The sequence below is a fragment of the Aphelocoma coerulescens genome, chromosome 7, assembly GCF_041296385.1.
Source record: "Aphelocoma coerulescens isolate FSJ_1873_10779 chromosome 7, UR_Acoe_1.0, whole genome shotgun sequence".
NCBI lineage: Eukaryota > Metazoa > Chordata > Aves > Passeriformes > Corvidae > Aphelocoma > Aphelocoma coerulescens.
Window position 1 is genome coordinate 21,290,138 of NC_091021.1, and position 26,704 is coordinate 21,316,841.

Genomic DNA, 26,704 nt, shown 5'->3' on the forward strand with positions numbered 1-26,704 from the left:
AACCATGGATAAATTTGTTTTCATTAGATAAGAAGCTGTGATGTTGTGTAATAACTCATTAATCCAAAAGGGTTTCTTTACCATGAAGAAATCTCTCCTATAAATAAGCCCTGCATTCATGACTTTATCATAGCTGTATATCTGGCATATTTGCAATAATGATGTATTCCTCAGCAATATCAAACTACACCACATTACGTTAATGCATAGCCATGATCCAATTAATCATAGTATGGGGTTTTTGCTAAAGAACATCAAGAGTGTGTGTTTATTTGCAGCTGCAAAGAATGTTGCTGTGTAAGAATTGTAGGATGAAAAACAAGATATTCTATCATCTGAGTTGCTGAGTTATAAGACAAAGAGTTTCAATGCAAATGTATAAGACAGTATAGCAGGAGTGCTTATCCATGGTAAATGTAGAATGAAGAGATACAGGAAAGCAGTGTAAATTAAGAGATCAACTAGTATAAAAAAACCCCCAAAAACATTCAGAGCGATTCTGAGTTTGAGAGTTAAGTATTTTTCATGTAAGCTGATCTAATAAAAGTTGGTTTTCATTTCCAATGAACCTTTAGCAAAGTCTTCTATGTCTTCTCCTATATTCTGATGTTTTTTAAAATGACATTTTACTAGATATTTTCTGCTTTCGTTGTGGCTTTGATAAATACAGTTATGAGTGCCTTCCTATTAACTCCATCAAGTTACAAGCCTAAAAATTTCCTGAATATGTTACTTTTTAAAAGGTTTGTAATATGCATTAGGAAGTTGGGAGGGGCTGTGCAGATACTGAATTAGTGGTTACATGACATGTTATCCTCAGCAATAAAGGAACTTGGGAAGTTCCCGTCCATACCTAGCTAGTGATCCCCTGGCAGTCCACTTTCTCTGCCATAGTGCCTGTGGGTCTGTGTTACAAGGGAAGTCACTGGTTGTGCCAGAGGTATTACTGGTTTATTTCTTCTGTAAGATAGATTGAATGGCTCACTTTACAGTGTACTGCCATATAGTCTATCAGAACAGCTGAGGAAAAAGCAAAATGCAATGCAAAGGCAGAAACTCCGCTGCTTTCCAGGTGAATATGTGATGTAGGTACGCTCCAAGAAAGTGGAGTAAAAGCCCTTTTTGATGTGCTGAGAAAATACCAATTTCAAGGTGACTTTCACAAGTCAACTCTCTGTTTAACCCCATCTTTGCCTGGATCAGGCATTGTGCCTTTATCTTTTAAGGCCATCCTGAAGTTTCTGGACAACAATAAATCAAAGGGGATTTTGCCTTTTTTTTTTTTAATGGACTTTTATCCATATGTCTTCAGGAAGAGAAACCACTTAATAAGCAATTTGACTAAAAATTTCAGGTGACTGTGGGAAATCCAGCAGTAAATGATGGATGGTATTTATATTAAGAAATTGTGGAGAAATTTTCAATGGGATTAAGACAGGTTTAGGACTTTGTGCAGCTTCAGTATTTCCATAGACTATAGTAGTCAATACCATTGGGAAACTGGAGCAATAATACTTCCATCAAGTTCTGCTCACACATAACTGTTTATTGTTTAACTGTCTGACACGTATTCATACAGTGCAAGTGTGCATATTGTGAACAGTATCTAATCAGACAGTACCCTGAAAATTGTGAATTCTATATTAATTGCACTTTCTGCTCTGGATTCCTTATTCCATTCCTTCTGGATGATTTCTGTGGAAAGAATAAAGTGAGTTATTTTATTGTGTGTATAAAAATCCACCAGCTTTCGGAATATATGAATGGAAGTTCTGGCGTATGACAGGAATTTGTGAAAATTCCCAATCTTCTCCTACCAAGTCAACAGTACTGTTGAATCTTTTGCTGCCTTCTGATTGTCTTTTAAGGAAGATAAAGAGTACACTGGTGCAGTATTTAAGTTACCTCTCTAGAACAGTACACCATTATTTGCTTTGTTTTGCCTCTCAAGGGGTCCCACTGAGAAAACACTCCTGCTAGAAGGCCTGGTCTGCAAAAGGAGGGGTAAGAGATGGGGCAGAAATTTCCCTGCTTTAACTGTGACAGTACTTAGCACTTAAAATACCCTCAGGAGGTATCCCCTATAACAATGTTTTATTTAACCACAGAGCTGTGGGAAGCTAGAGCTTCACAGGAGCTGTAAAATAAATCTTTTTTTTTCTGGTGTCTTATTCACTGTCAATGATGTTTAAGAGCAGAATGATTATTTGAAGTCTGTCATGCTAGAAGTGGGGCATAGTCTGTGTTCCCCTGAGGAATATGCCAGGAGCAGGTAATTACGGTAGATATTGTAATTGTGGGTGAGTGAGGAAGAAATTGTAATATTTCCTATTTTTTTTTTTTGTCAGATATAGTAGAAAATAACTATAGTATAGCTATAGTATATACTATATAGCTATAGTAGAAAATAACTCTATCCATCAAGCTTCTTTTGGAAGGCCAGCTCTTTTTCTTTTTTTTCCTCCTCTTTCATGCTTTCATGGAAAGACTTTCTAATTAATAACTTCCCAAATCTGCCAGAATCTATTCTGGAACCTGGTTGCAAATTCCAGATCTAAACAAGATCTTTCTAATACATATCACTAGAAAATTGAGTAAATCTCTTTTTGGATGAGACAGAAAGATAACACTTGTTAGATTATAAAGTTACTCGCTCTTTTAGAGTAAGAGTTGCCTCAAAGTACCTGCAAGAAGTGAACATTTCATTGATACTTGAAGGAGAATTTTTTAATAATCAGAAAAGAGAGGTGCAATACCCAATGAGATAATCATCAGAAAAGAAACAGATTTCTGCTCTGAAAATAAGGTACTCAAGATCATTAACTTTGAAGATAATAAAAAAATTAGAAACAGCTAAAGGGGATAATTTGGTGGGTTTTAACATTAGCTTGTGGATGCTGTTTCCATAGTGAAATGAGTGGACTATGTTAATCTTACCAAACATAAGACTCCTAACTATTGTATATTACATACCCCTTAACAACTGTTCATTATAGCTGATTGCCAACTTTATAAATATAGTTTTGCATTTTGACATGGGAAAATAATTTCAAATATATTTCTCAGTTATGGAAAGCTTATTTCACAACTAAAGAAATACATACACCTACAGGCCTCAATCACTCACAATTCCAAAAGCTTTTCTATCTACAGTGTATGTAAAGTAGATACAAATTCAGATTGGAGAAATGAGGTTACTCAATTGACTTTTGATGATCACAACAGATGATTTTCATCAAATTAAAAATATCCTTCATCATCTAATCTACTGAATTTTTAAAACAATGAATAAGTTCCATTTTCTGTTTGGCTTCACCAGGGCCTTTGTGCCTAGATGAAGTGAAAAAGACAAGAACAGAGTTACTGCGTTCCCTAAAGATAAGCATTTTCACTGGCTCTAACAATAGTCAAAACAGACTCCGCAGGATTTCATCAATTTGTTGGATGATTGTTTTATCATGTTTAAAATGTCCAACAATCTAAATTATCTTTTCTAAAACTGACAAGTTCTGGGGCGGTTTCTTCAGAAGTAACAAATTATTTAAGTAATGGACTAGCTGTGGTTACTGATTTAAACCATATCTCTGGATACATTGATGCTCCACTGTCCAGACACCAATACAATCCTCTTTTGAAACAATGATATAATGATGAGAGATTCAGAAGTGTATAGCATACTAAATCTAAACTAGAAACTTACACAATATGATAATTCATCCCATTTAAACTGAACAGAAATTAAAGATGTGTATTTTCATCAAGATCTAGGAGTTCTACCATTATTAGAGGATGAAGGAGGAATGGGAAGACATACATCTTCAAAGTATTTTGCTTCCTGTACATACATATTTTTCAAATAAAAGAGAAAATCACATAGTCAATTAAATGAACACTAGGACATGAAACAAACAAACAAAAAATCCCTTAAAATTTTCATTAATAAGCATTAAGGACTATATAAATACAGTAATAGTTTCCAAATCTGCTAATAATGTCTTTGTTAATTTTATTCATTCCATTTTTATTTATGAATCACAATTTTTGTGTGCAGATTAGTAGTTTTAGCTTCTATATTTCTAATTTCTCTAAAATAAACTAACAAGTTCTTAGAAAACTTTGTTGAACATTTCAGGTGGTATGTATTTCCCTTTTTCCAGCTAATAATAAAATATTTAATAATTATGTTTTAATTGTGTTAAAGCCGTGTTTGAATTAGAGATTCCAAAAAGAGAAAAACTAGTGATCCTGTGTCTTGAACTTCACTACCTACCATTCTTACTTCTCACAGGGGTAAAACCAAGCTGGAGCAATCAAGAATGCAGCTCTGGTGCTTTTTAACCAGGTAGAGCAACGTGTCACCACTATCACACAGGTTACCTAAGCAAGTTATACATATATATGTATATATATATATAATCACTTTTTAATGGATTTTGACTGGCCTGCATGCTATTCAGCTATGTACCTTCCCTATCCATTGCAAGAGTAGAAACATGCACAGCTGCTCTCTGCTGAGTTATGGGATTCACATCACAGCATGGTCAGGTGGGACTGGCAAACCCAACATACATTTTTTAACTCGGCTAATGGTTTTTCTGAATATTTAAATACAGTATTTAGCAGTAACTGCATGCTCTTCAGGTTTTGAAGTATGGATCATAAAAGTACTGGAATGTTTTATGCTAAAGAAGCCAAAGAAAAAGGGAGCATGCATAGTTTTTAAAAAATAAAAACAACCCTTTTTGATTCAGCCCTTATAAATGTAAATATTTAATGAAATGTGTGAAATGTGTAAAGTGATTTTGAAATAATTACTGCCACGACTTCATCCCCTTAATGGATAATATTTGAATTATCGCAGTAGCTACTTGTGTAAAAATTACAGTTACACTTTTAAATCTGCAATGCACTGTAATGCAGATCTTCAAGATGCTACAAACTACACTCTATATTCATTTGGACAGTGCATATCTTGAGTTTTATAAACTGGAAGCAGAGAAAACAGTCTTATAATTGCTAAAATTATACTTAGCTAATAACTTGCCTTAAAGAACTTTGAAAAGCTAAACATTTTACAACTCCTCTTTTCTTAAATGCCTTTATAAATAGTGGTATTTGGAATGTGTTTCACAATAGCATTCCATAAATGATTTGGGGGACTTACTTGTGTGAACTAGCAAGACTACAGAGTAGTCAGCATAATTTTTATAAAATTGCACATATACCCATTTACCCTAGGAATGTTTTTCAGTATAGGCAAACATGCCCTCCATTGATGAGTATTGGCAGAGCCTTCAGGAATAGGAACAGCAAATATTGCACAGGAGCCAAAGTTACATGAAACTAAGGAGGTCAAATTATTCTAGTAAAACTAGGCATCAAAATGTTGGGGGGATTGAGATTTCAGTCCTGTAGCAGAATTGAAAAGTGTTTCCTTCAGGCAGAGTTTTACTGGCTTCAAAAGGATCACCAAGGGTTTCATTTTGTACCCTTGATTATAGTGCAGCATGATCTACCTCTATCATATTTTGGTTTAAATTGCCCAGAGATGACAAAAAAATTAATATTGATGGGTATTCTGAAAATTCTCAGATTTTAATAATTAATTTTTAAACCAAGATATGCTTCAAACACCAAATAAAACTCTAAGGAAAGAGATTTTAAAATTATATTCTTAATATTATATAAAAGTCAAATATCATAAGATCTGAGATTTAAAGTCAGTTTAGAATCACTTTGGAATCATCAATATCCATTATTTTATATTTTTTCACTCAATTACAGTGCAGCTTTCAAGACTGAAAGTATAAAACCACATGGCTGAATTACTAAAGGCAATTTGTAATGGCTGAATCCTTTTATTTTATTGTCACTTGAATCATGAAGCCGTTTGTAAAGCTTAAAACTTCAGTAGCCTGCTCTTGCTCTTGTTGAAATCTAGAATAGAATCAAATGAGAGCAAGACTGGGTCTCAAGTGAATGCATTTTCTTGTAAATGGGCACATTAACACGCTGTTGGTCAAAGCTTGTTTTAATGATTGAAGCTGTTGATAAGAGATGCACTGCTCTGAAAGAACATTATGAAGGCTGATTATACATACATTAACCAAGTATTTGGGTGGGTGATGAAGCATTTTTTCTTTTATATCCTACACAATAATATTTATAATACTGTTTTCAGAAAAATATAATCCCATTGAGGTAGTCTGATTATTTCTTTTATTTGTGTCTGTGATTTCCACAGTATTGCTCAGGCTTCTGCTCTAGTCAAGCATGTTGTTTTGCTGATTCAGGCCTTGAGAATGCTGCACCATAAGCAATTGCTTTCAAATGTTTCCTTATAAAGGAAAATGTGTTATCATTGAAGATGCAAATAAATATTTACAGGGCATGGTCTGTCCTAGAGGCTGATAATCACATTTATGAGCTGATAAGAAGATTGTGCTAATCCATCATGTATCTCAAGCTTCCTATTAGTTTTATTAGCTTTATTGCTAGAAAGAATATCATTAACGTCACCTTACTTAAAATGTATTGGTTCTTTCCTAATTTAGGGTCTTCAAGCAAAGAAGAGGAGTTTTGTTAACTAATGAGGTTTTTCTCTTAATAATGCAGTTGTTTGAGATTATATGAAAAATAATGAAGAGAATGCTTTATGTGAAAATTACTGAAAAGAATTACAGTAGTTTTTGTTTGTACTGGTTATAAATTGCACTTCTGCCACTTGGCTTTTAGCAACTATGCTGACAGGACTATCTGCAGCAGAGTTTACATGGGAAAATGCAGTTAAAAATTTGACTGCCTTTTAATTTGCACTCACAGATTTATAATGGATGCTTACTATGAACCTTTATCTTGCTACTATTAAGTCAGTAATGTATTTAATGATGATGGATCAGGCCATGAATAGTTTTACTTTTCCTAACTTGAATGTGACAGATAATTATTTTTACAATATTTGGGTTTTATTTAATGAAGAAACTGCCTATGATTTCAGTGGAAGGTTTCTTATTTCTTGGTATTTCAATGATATATAGTAAGAGAGTTAATTCACAAGTATTAATTTTAAAAAAGAGACAGCCTTATGTGTCGATAATAAGGTGGTATGCTAATATGTTTAATATAGTGTACATTACTGGGTATTTTGGTTGTAAATGTAATAGAGAAAGTGAAATTTTAAATATTCTCACAATGAACTACACAGTATTTTATCTCAGACTCACAGACTCACATGACCAGTAATAAAATTATTCCATTTAGAGGCAACATGGCTGTAACTATTTTACGTATATAAATTTTGGAAATCATACAGGAAGTGCAGTATGAGAAGTGAAACATGATATTTTTGGTCACAATGCAGTAACAACCATGGGACCTGAGGTCTGAGTGACCCTATATTCACTACATACTGTGTGTGCAAAAGGCAGCTTCTGGAAATTTTCCTTGAAATTATCCATCATTCAACATGATTTTTGTTTAAAACTTCATCCATGTAATGTAAAAGTTGAATATGAGGAAATAATTCCTTAAAAAGCTGTATTAAGATAGATGTGCCATTTACTTCATTTCTGGCAGAAAAAGCTCTTAGCTGCCAATACATTTTCCTGAAGAGACTAGGTTTTAACTGAGAAGTTAAATAACTAGTTTTAATTTTCAGCAGTGTCTCTGAAGAAGAAAATATATGGAAGTGCCTCTTTCAAGAAACAAGTTTGTGTTTATTATTTGTTGCAAAATCTGAACAGTAGGAGATTTTTATATTCTAAAAATGTCACTATCTTGAAAACTAAATGTGAAAAGTAGTTGCTATTAAGCACTTTCTCAACAAAATTGTATAGAAAGGTCTTCATACTTTCTAAACATGACCTTCCTCCAAAGGTCAAAGGACATGATCAGTTCTGCTTAGCTAAAAGCACAAATCTACTCAGTGCTAGAATGCCCTTTTGTACATCAGTACTTGTACAATTTAAAATATTTAAGTGAGAGGTGCATTCTGCATCCCCCTTGAAATTCCTATGTACAACTGCTACATGTGATAAATCAAAATAATTTCACTGCCACGATTTCTTTAATGTTGCTTTCTGATTACAAGCCTTATTTCACACGAAAAGAGAAAGTATTTTGGAAGAAAAAATTACAACAGTACTGTCAATGGAAAACAAATTACAAACGCTATGTCTGATTATTGAAATTTTTCTTTGCATTTTTACCAGGATTTTCCTTTCAAAATATGCTTTCTTAAAAGGGCAAAATTATGGGCAGTCTTGTGTGACTGATAAACTGTATGGCCGATAAACTGTATGACCTGATCAGAATTTTAATGTAGTCAGTAAAAATTTTCTTGAGTTATTTTCTATCACTCTCCAGTTCTTGCAGTTTTCAGATCTAGAAGTGCTTTTACTGTAGTAAGGACTATAGTATTGCACTGTACAAAAAAAATAGTAGAATGATAGAAAAATTTGGGATGGAAAGGACATCTGGAGGTCTCTCAATAAGCACAGGAGACCGGAATGCAAAGATGATGTTTCAGCTCTGGTAATTTGTGCTTTCTTCCAAAGTTAAATTGTGCAGAAATTTGCCATTAAATGCCATTAAATTTAGAACTTTTTAATCCAGATAACGTGTATTTTTGTGAAAATACCATATGTAGTGGACAAGAAGATATATGTGCAGATTTGTGTTAGCTTATTTTGCTAGGAAAACTAAGACAAGTTTTCAATGTGATCCAGCATAATAGTAAAGAAAATGAAATAACTTCAGAGTGTGGTGCATGCAAGCTCTCTGGTATTAATACTACTCAGAATACTTCACCAGTCATATACATGGATCAGGTTAGTAGCCAAATTATATTTAGTTGTTCCCTATGAGAAGATAAACTGGGAAACAGAACTATACCATTTATATGTCTATGGTTTTACTTTTGGTGATGCATACTTATAAGTTTGCCATTCTTCAAAAGTTAGATTGGCATGATTTGATTCGGTACCATTTTTAACAGAATATGTTTCTAATGAGAAAAAATTGTTCTGTGGAACTTTACTTACAGAAACTAAATGCATCAAGCTCATCAGAAGGCAGCACTGTTGATATTGCTCCTCCTGGAGAGGGCGAGCAAGCAGAAATTGAAAGTGAAGAAGCTCTTGAACCAGAAGCCTGTTTTACCGAAGGTTGTAGAATAACTGTTGACTTAATAGATGTATTACTAAAATGACATTATTACTAGGCTTGTTTAGGTTCTTGAGGGTTTCAAATCTGGTGGACCTTCATGACCTCAAAAATCAAAAGAAGATACTTTTAGCCCAGAATGCTGGAAATCAGATGAAAAAACAAGGTTTCCCTAGACTTTTAGTAACTTCATATATCTGGCCACTGCATACATCTTGTAACAAAGAAATTTCCTTAGCTTTTCTATTGTTAAAATGCTTTTCAGCTATTTGAAAGGGCCCTTGAAATTTGGAAGAAATAAATTTTCATGTGACTCCATCAACAAATGGAACTGTTACATGCTAACAGTCAAAAATATTGATGTTTCTTGGATTGACTTCTATAATAATTAAGTATACTATTGTCTAGTTTCTCTCCAGATTGGTGTTCTAAATTCAGATATTCATCATCCTGTGTGATGTGGTATCCTATTCAGCATTCCAGTGATTAATCTTAAAAGATCTTATAAAATTAGTTAAAGCCTCTAATAATATATATCACAGTAAATATTGACTTTTAAGTAATCGGCTTTTAGATTCTAATATCTCTTAATCTAATGCAGGTTGTGTGCAGAAATTTCCATGTTGTCAAGTAAGTATAGAGGATGGCAAAGGAAAAACTTGGTGGAATCTTAGAAAAACCTGCTACAGCATAGTTGAACACAACTGGTTTGAGACTTTCATTGTATTCATGATTCTCGTCAGCAGTGGAGCACTAGTAAGTAGAACAAAATTGCAGATGCTGAAATATTTAGATCTCTTTTTAGGAGCAACAGCAAAACTAAAATTTGGTTCAGAAAGACTTGCTTTGCTTGGAGCTGTATATAACTCCCTGCATGTCATCATTCCAGGATGGAATGAAACGTGACTCAAACTTGAAAAAGTTTGATAAATTTCAGATGCTCTTTTAGTCATACTTCTGTCTTGCCTCTGTAAAGTGGTGCCATTTTCTTTAAGACAGTGTAACTACTCAAGGTTTAAATTGCCTGCCAATTTTCAGCATGTTTGTCAAGAGATTTGACTATAAAGGACTACTGTTAACTGTGAATATATAGCTAAAGTTATGGGTTTAAGTCCTTAATCCCTCCTAGGCTCAGCCACTCTTTGAATTTTGCTTGTGAAAGACCATACCAAAATGGAATAATTACTTCATTCTGTTCCTATTTTGAAGGCAGGAGATACATAAGAGTGAAGAAGCAAATTAAACCTCATAGCCACTACCCAAAAAGATTTGCATTACCCACCTTTCCAGCTTTACTCAAGCTGAACATTTGCTACAATATCAATGTGCATAGTTGTACATTCTAGCAAATACATTGCTTTTTAATTTTATTTTTAGACATAAATTGGATTGATCTACCTGCTTTCTAGAAAACAATATAAATATCTGTAACAGATATATAAGAAAAGGGGGGGTTTGTGTCTCTGTGAAACTTTCATAATACCACAGAGGATAAAAATCCATGCTGTGAGTTTATTTCTTCATTCATTAGTAAAATACAATTTTTTAAAAAATTATTTTTTCCAACTCCAGACAAGGCTCCTGTTGCTCCAATTCGTGGTATGGTTAAAGATGGGAAATAAATAAAATAAGAGAATGAAGAAAAACAAGGGGAAATATTAGCTCTGCCCTAATTATTTTTTATTCTTTATTGCATAATTTTATCATGCATATTCTGTGAAACAGTAGTAATTCCTGAATATATTTTTATAGGCTTTTGAAGACATATATATTGAACAACGCAAAACTATCAAGACCATGCTGGAGTATGCTGACAAAGTTTTTACGTATATTTTCATTTTGGAAATGCTTTTAAAATGGGTAGCATATGGTTTTCAAATATATTTTACTAATGCCTGGTGCTGGCTGGACTTCCTGATTGTTGATGTAAGTACAAATTAATATTGTAAAATTGACTGTAGTAAAGTTTCTGTGTTGCAAAATACATTACAACTAGATTAATATTATAAATGTGCAAAAATAATTCCCATTTTATAGTTACACTGCATTAGTAATGGCCTGCAGTGATTTGGAGGTGTTATTTAAAGTCCATTCATATGCCAAGAGGAAAAGGATGGCTGTCTATCAGTCTCTCCATTCTTCATGGTTAATATTTTCACACCAAGGATGTATCAAACTTGAGATTTTATGAGGAAAAAAACCTAGTTTTTAAGAATGCTATCTTTAATGGGCTCTGACTATGCTACTTTATTCCTTAGCAAATAAGACAGTTCATTGTCCAAATAGCTTCTTCAAAAACTGCAGCTTTTCAAATGAAACAATTCATTTGGTCCAGATTTCATCTAAGTTCTCAGAACTCTCTTACTGAAAACTATTCTGTAATCATTTCTAGTGAAAACAGAAAGACAGTGGCTATTTGATCTAAAAAAATAATTAGTTTTAATGGACTGACAATCTGCAATAGCAAAATCAGCTATGACTTGGCAGGGTTTATGATAGAAGAGACTACAGGGTTTCTTGGCTGCCTTCCCAGCTGTGATATACTTCTGTGCAAAGGCCTTGCTTATGTTGTCGGAAGGGATCAAAGTTGGTTTTGCTCCCAGAATATTTTGGTCTCTTGCCTCACACATTATCTGACCCATTTCATTGGCTATACATGTCCTCAGTGTGGAACTGAGAGATGGCATCTCACAGCCATTGTGCATTTTTAGTAATTTCTGCCCATGCTGCCATATTTCTTGAGAAGTTTGTATAAATCCTGGTCCCATCACTACTTATTCCATATGTATATAGAAATTATCATATTTTTAACTCCCACAGGAAAAAAACCTAGCTAGATTGGTCCATAATTCAAAATGGACTATCTTCTCTTTTTTTCTAACCTGCCCGAGTTAGTTTTGTTATACAGTTAATCTCTAGCTCTGTCCTGAAAATCTAGAATGAAGCAGTGTGAATGGTTTTCCTAAGAGGATGTTAATGAAGTAGAGAGGCCTCTCAACAGGATTATGTTAAGAATGGATTTTTTTTTTTTAGATAAACTACAACTCATGTTTTAATTATTCTTTTTGTAACTTAAACCTAAACAGATTATTCTAAGCCATACTTTATATTTCCTAGTTTAGCTTCAGACATGCTGTTATCTGAGCAGGCTTTCAAACTTAAAAATACATCATTATAAGTAAAGAAGCTTATGCTGCTAACTTTTTACCATAGTTTGTAATTCTATAAACAAAAGCATGACTAAGTAAGATTAGAACTTTCCACTTTTGAAGAATTATTTTCAATGTTCCAGCAAGTGGTAAAAAATGTTTCGTCTGTTTAAAGCTAACTCAGCAATTTCTTTAGCACCACCAGACAGCACTTGAAACAAATATGTGAGCTCATGTTATCTTCCTGGAGAAAAGCAGAGACTACACTGCTTTAACTGGCAGGTTAAAGAGGTGTGATTCAGTGGCTTTCTGCCAGTGAGAACACTAGTGTCTCCTTCTTCATTAGAAGTGACTTATCAGATTGTTTAATTCCATTCTCTAAAATTATTCAAGAGTATACACAGATAGTCCTTTAGGGCTTTTACCTTTAATATCTCACATACCTGAGTCTCTCACTGTGTCAAGTAGCCATAGCTACTCTCACTGATTGTGACCAAATTAGATTTTAATAATTACACTAAGAAATGGTAATTTTCAGCTCTGTCACTTCACAACTGTGACAGATGACGCTTGGTACATCTGCCTACCTCAGTTTAAGACTATCATGCAATCCTACTGTATGGCCTGGCTGAAGATCTTGAGCAGGGCTGTCACTGCTAAGTTTCAAAACGTTTTACAAGTTTTTGCAACACGTAGTCTGTATTAGAAGACAAAAACAAATAAGGATATACAATCCTTCACTTTTAGGAGACATATCTCTCTACCATTTTGAGATCATTTTCATGTCTTAAAATTATTGCATCTGCATGGATTAATCTATTTATCAGTGTAGAGAGACATTTACTTTCTTACATACTAGCAAAAAACAGGTGGAACTGATGAGAGAAGACCAAGTTAACAAGACTGAGAACACCAGAGAAGAACAGAACAGCTGTATATACAATAGAATTCCAAGCAAATCTTTGTATCCCATATGAACTCTCCAGGGAAAAACACATTGTTTCCAGTAGATAAAGTATTTCTGTGAGAAAAAGCATCAGGTTTATGGTGTAAGAGCAGTATCACCATGGTAAGAAAGCTGAAATAGTCTGAATATAGTCTGAAATAGGCAGCACAAACAAGATTGATGAATCTTACAAACAGAACCGAAGAACTGCCAATACACACAGTGCCACTGGAGGCTTTCAGGAGCTGCTGCTACCTAACAGTTTGGAAGGGGTCTTGTTTGCGAAAGATAGCTAAAGCACAGTGCAAATTTGGGGACAAAAGTACAAAATGAAGGAGCCATTAATGTGAGTTCAATTTCATAGGACACCTTGCTCTCCCACAGAGATTTTAAAAATGTTTCATTTTTTATTTTTAATTCATAAAATGTGCTGTATTTACACTAAGGTTTATTGTCATGCCAGGGTATCTTGTTGATTTGAGTGAATAAATGAACATTCTATTAAAAATACAGAAAATTCCACGTCTTATTATCTCTGGAATATATTATGGGTGGCTAAGGATGAAAAATATCTCTCTCACTGTAGCATAACAGGACAAATAAACTCCATTAATGATAATTATTAATAATAATTAATGTCAATATTTAATATAATGGCTGAAAAAATGTTATCTCTTGTAAGTGAACAGACTTCAGTTACAGACTAAGAAAATCAGTAAGATTTTCTTCTTAATATGCTTATAAATCACAGCAAGTTCCATTTATCCATTAGAGCAATAAATTAATCCTTTCCTTTGATAAAAAGAATTACATTCTGACATGTAATCCAGTTGAAATGTACAGCAATATGAATTCACTAAAACACTATTTTCTGCTAGATAATTTACATAGCAACATAGCAATGAATAATTGATTTGTGTTTGCTCTCAGATTGTCCTTCTTAGACATGATCTTGTAACTCTTGTGTTTGTGATTGATCTAATTGTTCTTTTTGGATATAAGTAACATAGGAAACCAACTTTTCACATAACGGGCAAAATCTTACCACCATTATCAGTGAATGCCAATTTCTGTACAGTCTTTGAAGAGTTCTTTAAACTGAGGCACAGAAATGAACATTTGAGGGATTTTCTCAAGGACCAAAATATGCCTATGTTCATTTACATGTAATCTATGCTTTTGGTGGTAGAAATGAATAAAATATGAGTAAGGTATGGTGTTTCCCCACTCCTATCTTCAAAACTGCTTGAAGAAAATTAATTTCTTTCATATTAACACTGTCTAAAGCTCAGTTCCATTTGAGAAGCAAATTAATTGCTCTTAAGTGGATTGTCTTATAACAAAATCCCAATAACATGCATCAGGAGCTTAATACTGCTGTAGCTAATAAAGCTCTTACTGCGATAAGGCTAGCAGCTGTTAATATCTATCCCATAATATTTTCCTATACTTAGAACATTTAAAAAAAATAACAGAGACTTGTCAGGCAAGTCAGAAAGTACCCCTTCTTTCAATACATATTTCAGAGATATCCTGGTTATTGTTGTTATGAACTGTTTGACTTACAAGTAATATTTATAACAAATATTTGTAATTAGCTACTACAATATGTAGTATATTATTAGCATTTGTAGATATTCAAAATATTGCCAGAAGTTAATAAAATAATTTAATATATTCAGAATTTTAAATGTTTGGAAGGTTGAACCTTAATGAAGTTACAGAAAGTATGCCTATTTCATCTTCAAATATTCCTGAAAATTTTATCCAAAAGTATGCTTCCATATGACTGTTAAATCCTGTCCAACCATGACAAACATTTAATAGCACATATTCCTTTTTCAACCATGTCTTTTTGAGACCTCTTGCCTTTCCAGCAAGTATGAAAATGGTGGCATTCTACAACTTGTCACTGTTGATTTGTTGCTTGAATTTGTATTCTTTTTAAATAAACAGTGTAGAACGATTTTTAAAATATTTTTTTTTTCTGTATTTGATAGGTCTCATTGGTTAGTTTAATAGCCAATGCTCTGGGCTATTCTGAACTTGGTGCCATTAAATCGCTGCGGACATTAAGAGCTTTAAGACCTTTAAGAGCCTTGTCACGATTTGAAGGAATGAGGGTGAGATAAAACGAATGAGTCTGAACAAATGTATGCATACAAAAATGAATGTATAAATGGTTACACTCACGCTTTCTTCAAAGAACTCCAGAATGGGAAGGCATGCAAAAATGTGTGGGGAAAGGCCTTTCAACACGTCCGTACAAACAACCTATGTACACCTTACATTTGGAAATTAGACCTTGAGCTCATTAAATTTGCCTTGTCACTGATGCATAGTTGTGTTTTCCCAGCCCCCTGACTGTTAAAATTTCCATTGATTTGTGGACCTAGCAAAATAAAAGGACATGACAAATTTTACAGTACAGGGTTGGAGGTTTTCTTCTGCAGTTTATCTGGTAATTTTTTTTTCATCAATTTCTGTAGCTAACCTCTATTCTGTGTTAGTTTGTCAGTAGTTCAGGATGGAACAGGATTAGCCAGAAAACAAAACAAACCAAAAAAAGGTGAAAAAGCTGACAACAGTGACACACCAGAAATGAAAGCTTCACTGTGTCTCCCTATCTACCTGCCTGGGGAAAAAATCCCACAGTAAATGCTCTAGTATTAGAGAAAGGTTTTCTGAACAGACACCTGAAATAAGGATAGGTTTGGAAGCATAGAAGGGGAGAAATGGGAAATCATTTTCTCAGTTAGAGATCTTTTACTTCATATGAATGTATCTGCTGTAATCTTACATCTCCTAGAGATCTAAAATCTTCCTGTTGAGGAGATTGTTATTTTCATATTCTGACAAAACCAAAACAAGCAACCAAAAAAAAAACCCACCAAGAAAAACCCTATTATAAACTGTCTGCTGAAAATGCAGACTATGCTACTTACTGAGAAATTGACACATAAAAAATTAAAATGTTATTGAGAAATCTCCTTTCAATCTTTCACCTCAAAATACCCCAGTGCTGCAATACATATTTATAGCTCAGTCACAGGTCTTCAGTTTCCAAATAAAAAGTGTGGTTCCTGTCTGGGTAAGACTGTTGGTATCCTAGAGGTGGCCACGCCTGCCTGTGTAGGGAAGTGTGTCCTGTGGCACATCACCATCACCACTATGTTTTACATGATTTGCAATCCAAACAACACTTTAAGTCCCTATCTAATAAATAGGCAAAACTGCTATTGACACTAGACTACTTTTGGCCAACTCGGTGAAATGAAAAATACTATGTTTTTCAAAACCATACACAAAAGACTACTGCAGTCTCTAATGATTTGCTAGAAAATTATTGTTTGAATATCTGCAGCAGATTTCTTTTAGCTGAATCACAATAACTAAAAGAAAACTTTTGTCCAGGGATTTCATCTGGTCTTTTACTGCCACTTGCCCACACACAGTAGCTCCAGGGAATTAAATGCAGCCAATTAAAAAGAAAAAGAAGGATAAGTGTAAGAGCACAGTAGTGACCCAGGCAATTTAAAACCAAGACTTAGAGGAGATGCTGTTAATAAAGACTAAATAAGATATCCTTTGTTATGTTGAATTCTATGTGGATATTAAAATACACTGATGCCAATATATACATAATGTTTCTAAGAATAAAGTCGTTACTAATGATAGTTTTACATGCAGACGTTTTTATTCAGTTTTTCACATCATTGTTCTTTGAGCTTTTTCTGATTTATTTCCTATTTATATATTTTAATTTATGTTGCTGGAATTTAACATTTATTTCTCTCTTTTTCTCTAGAGCACACAAATTCTAAGAATCCATCTTGCTACTAACAGGTTTTCTTTTGCTTTTTGATTTTTTTTTCAGACTTTTGCATTGTCATCATTTCCATCTCAATTTATTTCTTACTTTTTGCAATCTCATTAGCATTTTATTAAACCTTAATTAAATTTTCCCCCATAAATTTTAATGTAATATTTTAACTGTCCATCCCATAGTAATACTGTTTTGACATTTTTAAAGTACTTTAAAAGTATTTTTCATTTTCTTTTCATAAGCTAAGCAGCTATTTTGTCTAATTTGTTCACTAGGTGGTTGTAAATGCTCTTGTAGGAGCAATCCCATCTATCATGAATGTATTGCTGGTATGTCTTATATTCTGGCTAATCTTCAGCATCATGGGAGTAAATCTGTTTGCTGGAAAATTCTATCACTGTGTCAACACCACAACTGGTGAGATGTTTGATATCAGTGATGTCAACAATTATACTCAGTGTGCAGAACTCATAAAAAGCAATCAAAGTGCCCGATGGAAGAATGTGAAAGTAAACTTTGACAATGTAGGAGCTGGATATCTTGCTCTGCTTCAAGTAGTAAGTAAATGTATATATTTTCTTTTTGCTCTTTTTAAAGATATCTAGGAAAAATGGGTAATTAAAGACTGTTAAGTACTGGAATAATTTCTTCATGGCAATAATTTACAGCTCACACAACTCTATTACAGTGTTTCTTGTAAATTTTTTTGTTAATGATAGTAGAGTAATTTTCCATTCCAAGTCTAGGGAATACAGTGTCATTATGATGATAATAATAATAGTGTGAAAACAGTAAGTTTAAAATGCAAAAGAATCTCTTCAGTGGCACACAGTATAGAGCTAGCATATTCCCTAATGCTTTTAAGAGTCATTATAGTACACTAAATAAGTATTATGTTACTTATAGTATTATTCTTGTGAAGTATTAGATGTTTTTGTATTGCATAGCATATTCATTCCATTAATTACTGCTACTTATACAAAATCTGTAAATTCCATATCTCCTTCAATTCCTTATCCTATGCACTGTGTTTAGAACTGTCTTTATTCTAGGTACTGAGCATATTTTATTTACATCAAAGAAATAAAGACCTTAGCTCTTACAGGTTCCTTGCTTAGAATGGAGCTTCTGATAGCTGGGATCTGATCCAAAACACAAGCAAGAAAGCATGCAATAAGATTTAGATTGAACTCTGTAGAATCACTTGTCTGTAACTCAACATACAGCTTCACTGAATGAAAAGATGTCAGAAATGTCATGAGATTTTTACAGCTCTGATATTCAAACTTATCTAAGAACTATACGCTTGTCTCTTCTATCTCAGAGCAGGTCAATATCTGTAGCTGACTTTAATTCCAAAATTAACTACCCAGCTTAAAATGTTTTACCTGCAAAGGCAATGTGACTCTTATGTGCTGAGTAGTAGTACTGAAAGATGACTCGGATTCTCTGACTTCAGATCTCATTGCTACCATTGCCTCTGAAGATGTATAAGGAGAACAGCTTCTCTTGAAGCTGTGTATGAATGTCATCTGTGTCACACATCCAGACAGTCTTGGTCTTTAATATCACAACTTCACTACTGTGAACCTTTCATCTTTCTTCTCTTTTTTCTTTCTTTCTTCTGATTTTTCATAATTTTCCTTTTCAAATATTCCCTTCTGACCTTTACTTTCCCCACAGAGATTAAGGCATCTTTGAGCATTTATTGTGTCACCTCTTCATCTAATTGCCTCCACTAACATTTTCTCTCCACTCTTCTCCTGTATTTATTGTTTCTATCTAACTCTGATCCTTTCATAATTGTGCTATGCAATTGCCACCAAATGGCTGGCAATTGCCTCCTGAGCCAGAAAGATCTGTGAAGCCTGGCTTGAAGCACACCTTCTTGGTAAATTGGTATTGCACTGCAAAATTCAGGAGGAGATGAACACTTCCAGCGTGAAAGTTTTCTGCTGTGAAAACTGGCAGCTGTACCAAAGTACCAAAGCTACTTCTGGCAAGCACAGATGGAATTATGCTCCTTGGGATGGCTCCTCTCCTGAACCTCTTCAGGAGTGATGCTCTTTGTTCATTTCACAGGCTTTTTAGCTCTGTTTTTCTTTATTGTGAATAAGCTTGGAAACGCTGGCTAACAGTCGCACAGTCACACTTTCAACCAGCATGTCACACCAACTTTGCTGTTCCTTAGAAAATGGACATTCTGCATCCATGAAAATCACCTTCTTAGAGCAGTGATGGCAGGTCTTTCTCACTCTTTAAATGAAAAAAGTCTCTATAGGAGTTCAGCCAAATTTTTATAGATGTCAATTACAGCTCTTTCACAGCTCAATTTTTGGTCTTCTGTAAAAATCTCTCATGAACCAATGTATATTTTTACTTTGAACAGTCTATTCCTTTTAGCTATGTGGGATTAAAACATTTCTAAAAATACCAGGTCAGTTTAGACACAGAAAAAGCATTCAGATGCATGTTGGTTTTTTATCCAGAAGTTATATTACTGATTGCACCAATTCATGTTGTAAACTTAACAAAATGGCTGTGGCCATGAGTGATTCTAGTAGATCCTACCTAAGTATCTCCAGCATTAATGTCTGTCTAAGTCTATCATTCTTCATCTGCAGCTCCAAACACACTGTTGACTTGCTGAGACCTTCAGAGCCGGATTTTTAATATTATTTGAATACCTAAAAAAAAATTCTCAAAAAAACTAAAATAACACTAGGAAAAATATTTTACAATGCCTGAGTTGTTACATGTGATATAAAAATTTAGGAATGATTTTATTAAAAGTGGAGGTCCAGATAAATAAATAACCTAGTTCCTGTACAGATTATGAATTTGTATGGGGAAGATAAACAACTTTGTTTTATTTCTAGGCTACTTTCAAAGGATGGATGGATATTATGTATGCTGCTGTTGATTCACGAGATGTAAGTGTAAAACTTTCAAAGTTCATCAGTTGATTATTTTCTGATAAAGAGTTTTGAATTTAAACAGGTAGACACACAATAGAACAACTACACCAACAATAGCACAGCTACACACACAACAAAGAATTATAATCAGCACCAATATGGGTTTTTTTTAATCTCGGAATTTTTACTGGAAAGAATTAATCCCACTTCCTTCTGTTTAGATGAAAAAGCTAAATTAACTTATCTGGATTTTTTTTTTTTTTTTTTTTAAGGATAATGTTAATGTAATAGACCAAAGAAGTGTTTTTCTAAAAATTCTTTTGGTAATCATGAGTATTAGTTAATTTAAGATTATGTAATGCAGTTATTAAATATGGAATACATTAATTGAGTTTTATAATTTGTAACTGCATTTCATTGTTTCCTTAGATTGAGCACCTATGTTATCTAGATATTTAAGTGCAATTAGATTTTAAGGTTGAAAATCATCTGTTAAGCTTTGACTATTTATATAAATAGTCATGTTAATGATATTGTCTCCCAGAGTAAATAATCCTGTTTCATTATCTTTAGCATTTCTACACTCAAGCTTGTTGTGCTGTAGAGGTGCAGATGCTGGGATGTGAAATCCAGAAAATAGAGACAATAACAAAATCTTCCTTCGAAATTTGCCTCAATTTAATGGATTTTGCAAAGCATATATTCACTAGAAATTTATTGAGAGCATCTTTTCCTAGCTGAATGTAAGAATGCTCATGCAAGACCAAAAGTTCCAGGGAGATTTAGGCGAAAATAAAATTTATTGATTCTGTTGCATGATAATATACTGAACACAATATAAAATACTTAGATTTCTGCTATTAAAATTTTAAGTACTAATGACTGGTCTCAATCCCACATTGCTTCTTCCTTCTACATGAGGAACTTTTAATATATGTACATACACAAACATATCTGTGGGCACATTTACTTAAAAATTCCATATGAACAATAATTCTGTCAGCTTCCAGTTCTCCAAATATTGATTGGAATGGATGTGTTGGATCTTTTCAATAAATTGGTGCCGTTGATAGCTTTTCTATCTGAGATGGCATATACTAAATTTTAAATTATACACATCATTTTTTATATCTAGTATTCTCATGGGTAATAAAATTTTTAATATTTTTTAGGTAAAAGATCAACCTAAGTATGAGGACAACTTGTACATGTATCTCTATTTTGTCATCTTTATCATATTTGGATCATTTTTTACCTTGAACCTTTTCATTGGTGTTATTATAGACAACTTCAACCAACAAAAAAAGAAGATAAGTATTTAAAATATTTCCATATTGGTATGAATTACTAGCTATAATGAATTAATAAGTTATTTCTGTAGGGCTAATAAAAATCACAAGTCATTTCAAGACCTTAAATCAAGTGTCTATTTTTTAATGATAATCTGTGCTAAAATCTGTGGATGTGATTCTGAATTTTGCATTTTTAGCATTTTGAAAAGTGAAAAGTTGGTTCAGAATAATTTGAAAATTGTGTAAACAGTTAAAATGAAGATGTGAAAAGTGAACCTGCATTTTTGGTTTGATTAGATGCAATATTATCTAGCATGAAATAATTTCTTTTTCAATTGACTCTAAAGAATTAAGATAAATTAAGGTAAATTAATTTTAATTATTCTTACAAACTGTTGACACTTAATGAAGACACAATATGGCATTGTTCATACAATGAAAAATGGATCTGCAAACTGATTAAACAGTAAGTTAAGAGAAAGTCAAGTAGAGCTCATATGAATAGGCTTATAGAAAAAAGTAAAAGTGTGTACATAAGGACTTTATTTTTCTAACACTTTTATGAGAAATTAGATGAATTTTTTAGACATAAATACAATCTATAATTTCTTATCAGTAGTAAAACAGAGGTATACAGGGAATGGTGTTTCTGTATACATTTGACATACAAGTATGTTTAAAATAATTGTATTGATAATGTATACAGTTCAGTTTTAAAGAACTTTAAAATATAAAATACAAATAATCACATTTAAAATACTTTGAAGCCTCACAATTCTTAGTTTTTTGAATGCCAGGGTCATTTTAAATTTTTGTGTGCCGTGAAAAAGCAGTTTCATATGATTTGCTTTTTTCCAATCACCAAGTAAAAAACAGCAATACAAGACAGAATCTGTGGTAAAAGAAAATTGTGAACTACAGAAATTTTTCCTTGTGAAAATATTCTTCAGCTTCCTAGAAGAGTCATAAACATGTCTGGGGTTACTATCAATTTTGTGATGCTTTGGCTGTGACAGCCAATTTAGCAGACTGTGACTTTGACGTTGTGCTTCCATCTGACTTAGTTCAGATTCATCAATAAGCACAATTTACCTATACTGGAAGTCAGTCATTCAGTTGCACATCTGACTGGCAGCATTTGCATCTGCAAACAAAGGCTGATTTGAGTTAGTCAAGATTCCAGTGGTGTTTTAATTTGTTATGGCATGACATTAATTACTGTTCTTAATTTTACATCAAAGGTGGGGGATTTTTTGCCATTAAAATCCACAGATTAGATACGAATACAGTCCTTTAACACAACTTGTGCCTCAAAGTTATGTCTCTTTTAGACCTGTCTAGCTGTAATCCTAAAAGTCTATACAGAATATAGGACATGTAAGGCACTAGTCACCCTCCTATTCACTAAACATATCCTAATCAGCAAATTATTGAACAGCATCAGTATAGCAAGAGCCCTTTTAGCCATTTCAGCAAAAGTGAGCCTGAAGACACTGGAAAAACTCAACTGTCAAGCTGACAAGGCACCAGTAATGGGGTTTTTCTGCGTGTTAGAAATGTATATGAGCATCCACATTCTAAATACCTGAAAAAAAACCCTCCTTTTTTATATAAATTAAATATAATTTCAATATGAAATTACAGAGCAGCATACTGTAGTTAAATGTTTTATGTGTGGACATGATACTAATTAATTTTGATATTATTTCTTTACTTTGGAGGTCAAGATATATTTATGACAGAAGAACAGAAGAAATATTACAACGCAATGAAAAAACTGGGATCCAAAAAGCCACAGAAACCTATACCGAGGCCAGTGGTAAGAGTGATTTGATTTTTATACCCCTAATATTAAATACTCTTTTGGGAATATGATCTTTTCCATAAAATAAGATTACAGGTCTGGAAAGAAAATATTTTTTCCATTTATTTTCTTGTAAAGGTAGAAATTGCCCCTTTTTAAATCCATCAGAATAGATCATTCATAACTTGTTTAAAAACATACACACTGAAGTATGAACAAAATTATTTAATAGTGTTAATATGATAAACTTCAAAGTTCCCTGCCTAAGTCCTGGAAAACCACAACTGATTGGATCATTTATTGGTTCTTGTTACCAAGGACAAAATTAATTTCCTGGTTTTTCTCCTCAGAGAGAATTTGTAGGAAATGGGGATGCACTGGCCCCTTGCTGCTGAAGACTGAAAGGGGCACTGGTAACCTAATAGGAAGGACAAATGCAGAAAATCTTACAGAAGAAAAGAATGCCCTAGAGAGTAAAGCATAGACTAGGATAAATTTGTCTCTAAGATAAGACACTACTCTTGTTATTTACTGAACTCCTACACTGTTTGAAAAAATAAAAGACTTGTTGCACCTTATGCAGCAAGTGGTTAAAAATAGATTTTCTAAGGAGAGACATATGGCAAAAAACATTGAGCTAAGTACTAAAGAAAAACTAGGCTATTACAGTCATGGTGTATTTGAGACATGTATCTTAAGCTGTCCAGTGATCTCACCAAGCACAATTAACTTAAGGAAGAAAGAAGGTTAGCATTCTAAAACCATCTGAGAATAAAGATAAGAAAATTTGTTTCCATTCAGCTGGTACTCTTGCTGGCTATCAATTTACACCACCTATTTTACCCCAGTTATTAATTGTCATTGTTATTACTCTTATTATTGCACTGTTTCCCTTCTTGTCTCTTCAGCCAACAGTGGTGAGCTTCTTGATTCACCCTAACAGATGAGATGTAAACTGACATGTGTTGGGCTTACATCAACGCCTGTATTGTGAATGGGTCTTGCTCTGCACTCCTAAATCTTGAACGGAGTTGTTTTCTCATTTGGCATTTTAAAAGACAATTATTTTCACTGTATAAACTGTATTCCATCTTTGTGTTTGCAGAACAAATTCCAAGGCATGATCTTTGATTTTGTAACCAAACAAGTATTTGACATCAGCATCATGATACTCATCTGCCTTAACATGGTCACAATGATGGTAGAAACAGATGATCAGAGTAAAGAAATGGAAACAATTTTATCCCGGATTAACTTGGTGTTCATTGTCCTTTTCACTGGAGAATTTGTCTTGAAATTAATTTCACTTCGCCATTACTACTTCACTATAGGCTGGAATATTTTTGATTTTGTGGTTGTGATTCTCTCCATAGTAGGTAAGAGCAATTCCCTTTCAAGAAAGAACTAGTGGAAGAAATATGAAACATTTGTTTCAAGTATGTTGATACTGAATGTGAAATTTTCTTTTTCCTAGATGTCTTACATGTTGATTCAGATCTTCATACTATCTAGCATACAATATATGCAATGTTGCATATAAGATTTTTATCTCTCCCATTAGATTCACTGTCATTTTCCACATCAAAACACATAACGGAACTGTTTGGCACATTAGATTAATGTGTACAAAGAGGAATGTTTATTGGTATATGCAAACTAACCACAGATTTACTTTCAGTACTAAAACTGAAAATTATGTGAAATGGGTGAGATTTCTTTTTACTTTTGCTAACTAAGATTTGTCAATTCAAACCTAGTGATTGCCCAAGGTGCAAATGAGTGATACATCTGAGAAATATTGTGCTGATACAATGTAAATGTGTTAAAGAAATCTCTGATTTTCAGAAATTAAGCCAATATCGTCCTTCATAAAAGGCAGTGATTATAGGCTCAGCTTCAAGAATTAACTGTATCTAAGACATAAACTTCCCCATCCCAACTGTTTTAAGAACTACCTGTTTAGACAGGCACTACCTACTTGCCACAAGCAGTCTTTATTTTACTTATTTACCTTCTCTAGGATAACATTTCAAAATAAGGAAGATGCTTTCACCTTAATAACAGCTTTCAATAAAATGTAGTAACTTGTATAATTTTTTGCTATAACATAGAATCCCTATACTGATTATTTTGGAGATAGCAATAAATAAATCTTTCTATAGGTAATTATATAATTTTAAATTGTATTTTAATTATTCACTTTCTTTTTCTAGGTATGTTCTTAGCTGAGATGATTGAGAAGTACTTTGTATCCCCCACACTATTCAGAGTCATCCGACTTGCCAGAATCGGTCGAATCCTGCGCCTCATTAAAGGCGCTAAGGGAATCCGCACTCTGCTTTTTGCTCTGATGATGTCTCTTCCTGCTTTGTTCAACATTGGGCTGCTGCTCTTCCTGGTCATGTTCATCTATGCGATATTTGGCATGTCCAACTTTGCCTATGTCAAGAGGGAAGTTGGGATTGATGACATGTTCAACTTTGAAACGTTTGGCAACAGCATGATCTGCCTGTTTCAGATCACCACGTCCGCTGGCTGGGATGGTTTGCTCGCCCCGATCCTTAACAGTGGAGAGCCAGACTGTGACCCCCATAAAGATCATCCAGGGAGTTCTGTGAAAGGTGACTGTGGCAACCCTTCTGTTGGGATTTTCTTCTTTGTCAGCTACATTATCATATCCTTTCTGGTAGTGGTGAACATGTACATCGCTGTGATTTTGGAGAACTTCAGTGTTGCTACTGAAGAAAGTGCTGAACCCTTGAGCGAGGACGACTTTGAGATGTTCTATGAAGTCTGGGAGAAGTTTGATCCTGATGCAACACAATTCATAGAATATAGTAAATTATCAGATTTTGCAGCTTCATTAGATCCACCTCTTCTCATAGCAAAACCAAACAAAGTCCAGCTTATTGCAATGGATCTGCCCATGGTGAGCGGTGACAGAATTCACTGCCTTGACATCTTGTTTGCTTTCACAAAGCGTGTCTTGGGGGAAAGTGGGGAGATGGACGCCCTCAGAATACAGATGGAAGATCGGTTTATGGCAGCCAATCCTTCTAAAGTCTCCTATGAACCAATTACAACCACATTGAAACGAAAACAGGAGGAGGTGTCTGCTGTCATCATTCAGCGTGCTTACAGACGTCACCTTTTAAGGCTAAAAGTTAAACAGGTGTCTAGTCTATATAATAGAAATAAAAACAAAGAGGGAGATGGACACATTATAAAAGAGATAATTATTAATAAACTAAAAGGGAACTCCACTCCAGAAAAAACAGATGAGAGTTCTACAACTTCCCCACCCTCTTATGACAGTGTAACAAAGCCAGACAAAGAAAAATATGAAAAAGATAAAGCAGAAAAGAACTACAAAGGTAAAGACATCAGGGAAAATAAAAAATAATGGTCTAAGAATTTTGTTAATGGGACAACTTGTTTACAGTCTTTGAGAATGAAGCATCAACTGGACTCCTGCAGGAGATTTATGCCAAACTGACAGTTTTTACACATATATGTGTGTGTGTGCGTGTGTGTGTGCATATATATACATTATATATATACTTAAGGTCAGTGCCTATAACAAAACAGTGAACCTCCATCATCAAAC

The 26,704-nt window shown here is 33.7% G+C and overlaps 1 protein-coding gene across 10 annotated transcripts in view; it reads left to right on the forward strand.

Annotated features, from left to right (window-relative positions):
* Positions 1-26,500, forward strand: part of LOC138113371 (sodium channel protein type 2 subunit alpha-like) — a 50,926-nt gene extending 24,426 nt beyond the window's left edge. For all 10 annotated transcript variants that reach the window (XM_069021543.1, XM_069021544.1, XM_069021545.1 and 7 more), the window contains exons 17-26: positions 9,044-9,164; positions 9,764-9,918; positions 10,915-11,088; positions 15,258-15,380; positions 17,359-17,640; positions 19,963-20,016; positions 21,174-21,311; positions 23,008-23,112; positions 24,203-24,473; positions 25,311-26,500. In XM_069021543.1, coding sequence (XP_068877644.1) covers positions 9,044-9,164; positions 9,764-9,918; positions 10,915-11,088; positions 15,258-15,380; positions 17,359-17,640; positions 19,963-20,016; positions 21,174-21,311; positions 23,008-23,112; positions 24,203-24,473; positions 25,311-26,500 — 2,613 coding nt within the window. The remainder of the gene's footprint in view (positions 1-9,043; positions 9,165-9,763; positions 9,919-10,914; positions 11,089-15,257; positions 15,381-17,358; positions 17,641-19,962; positions 20,017-21,173; positions 21,312-23,007; positions 23,113-24,202; positions 24,474-25,310) is intronic.
* Positions 26,501-26,704: the final 204 nt, after the last annotated feature.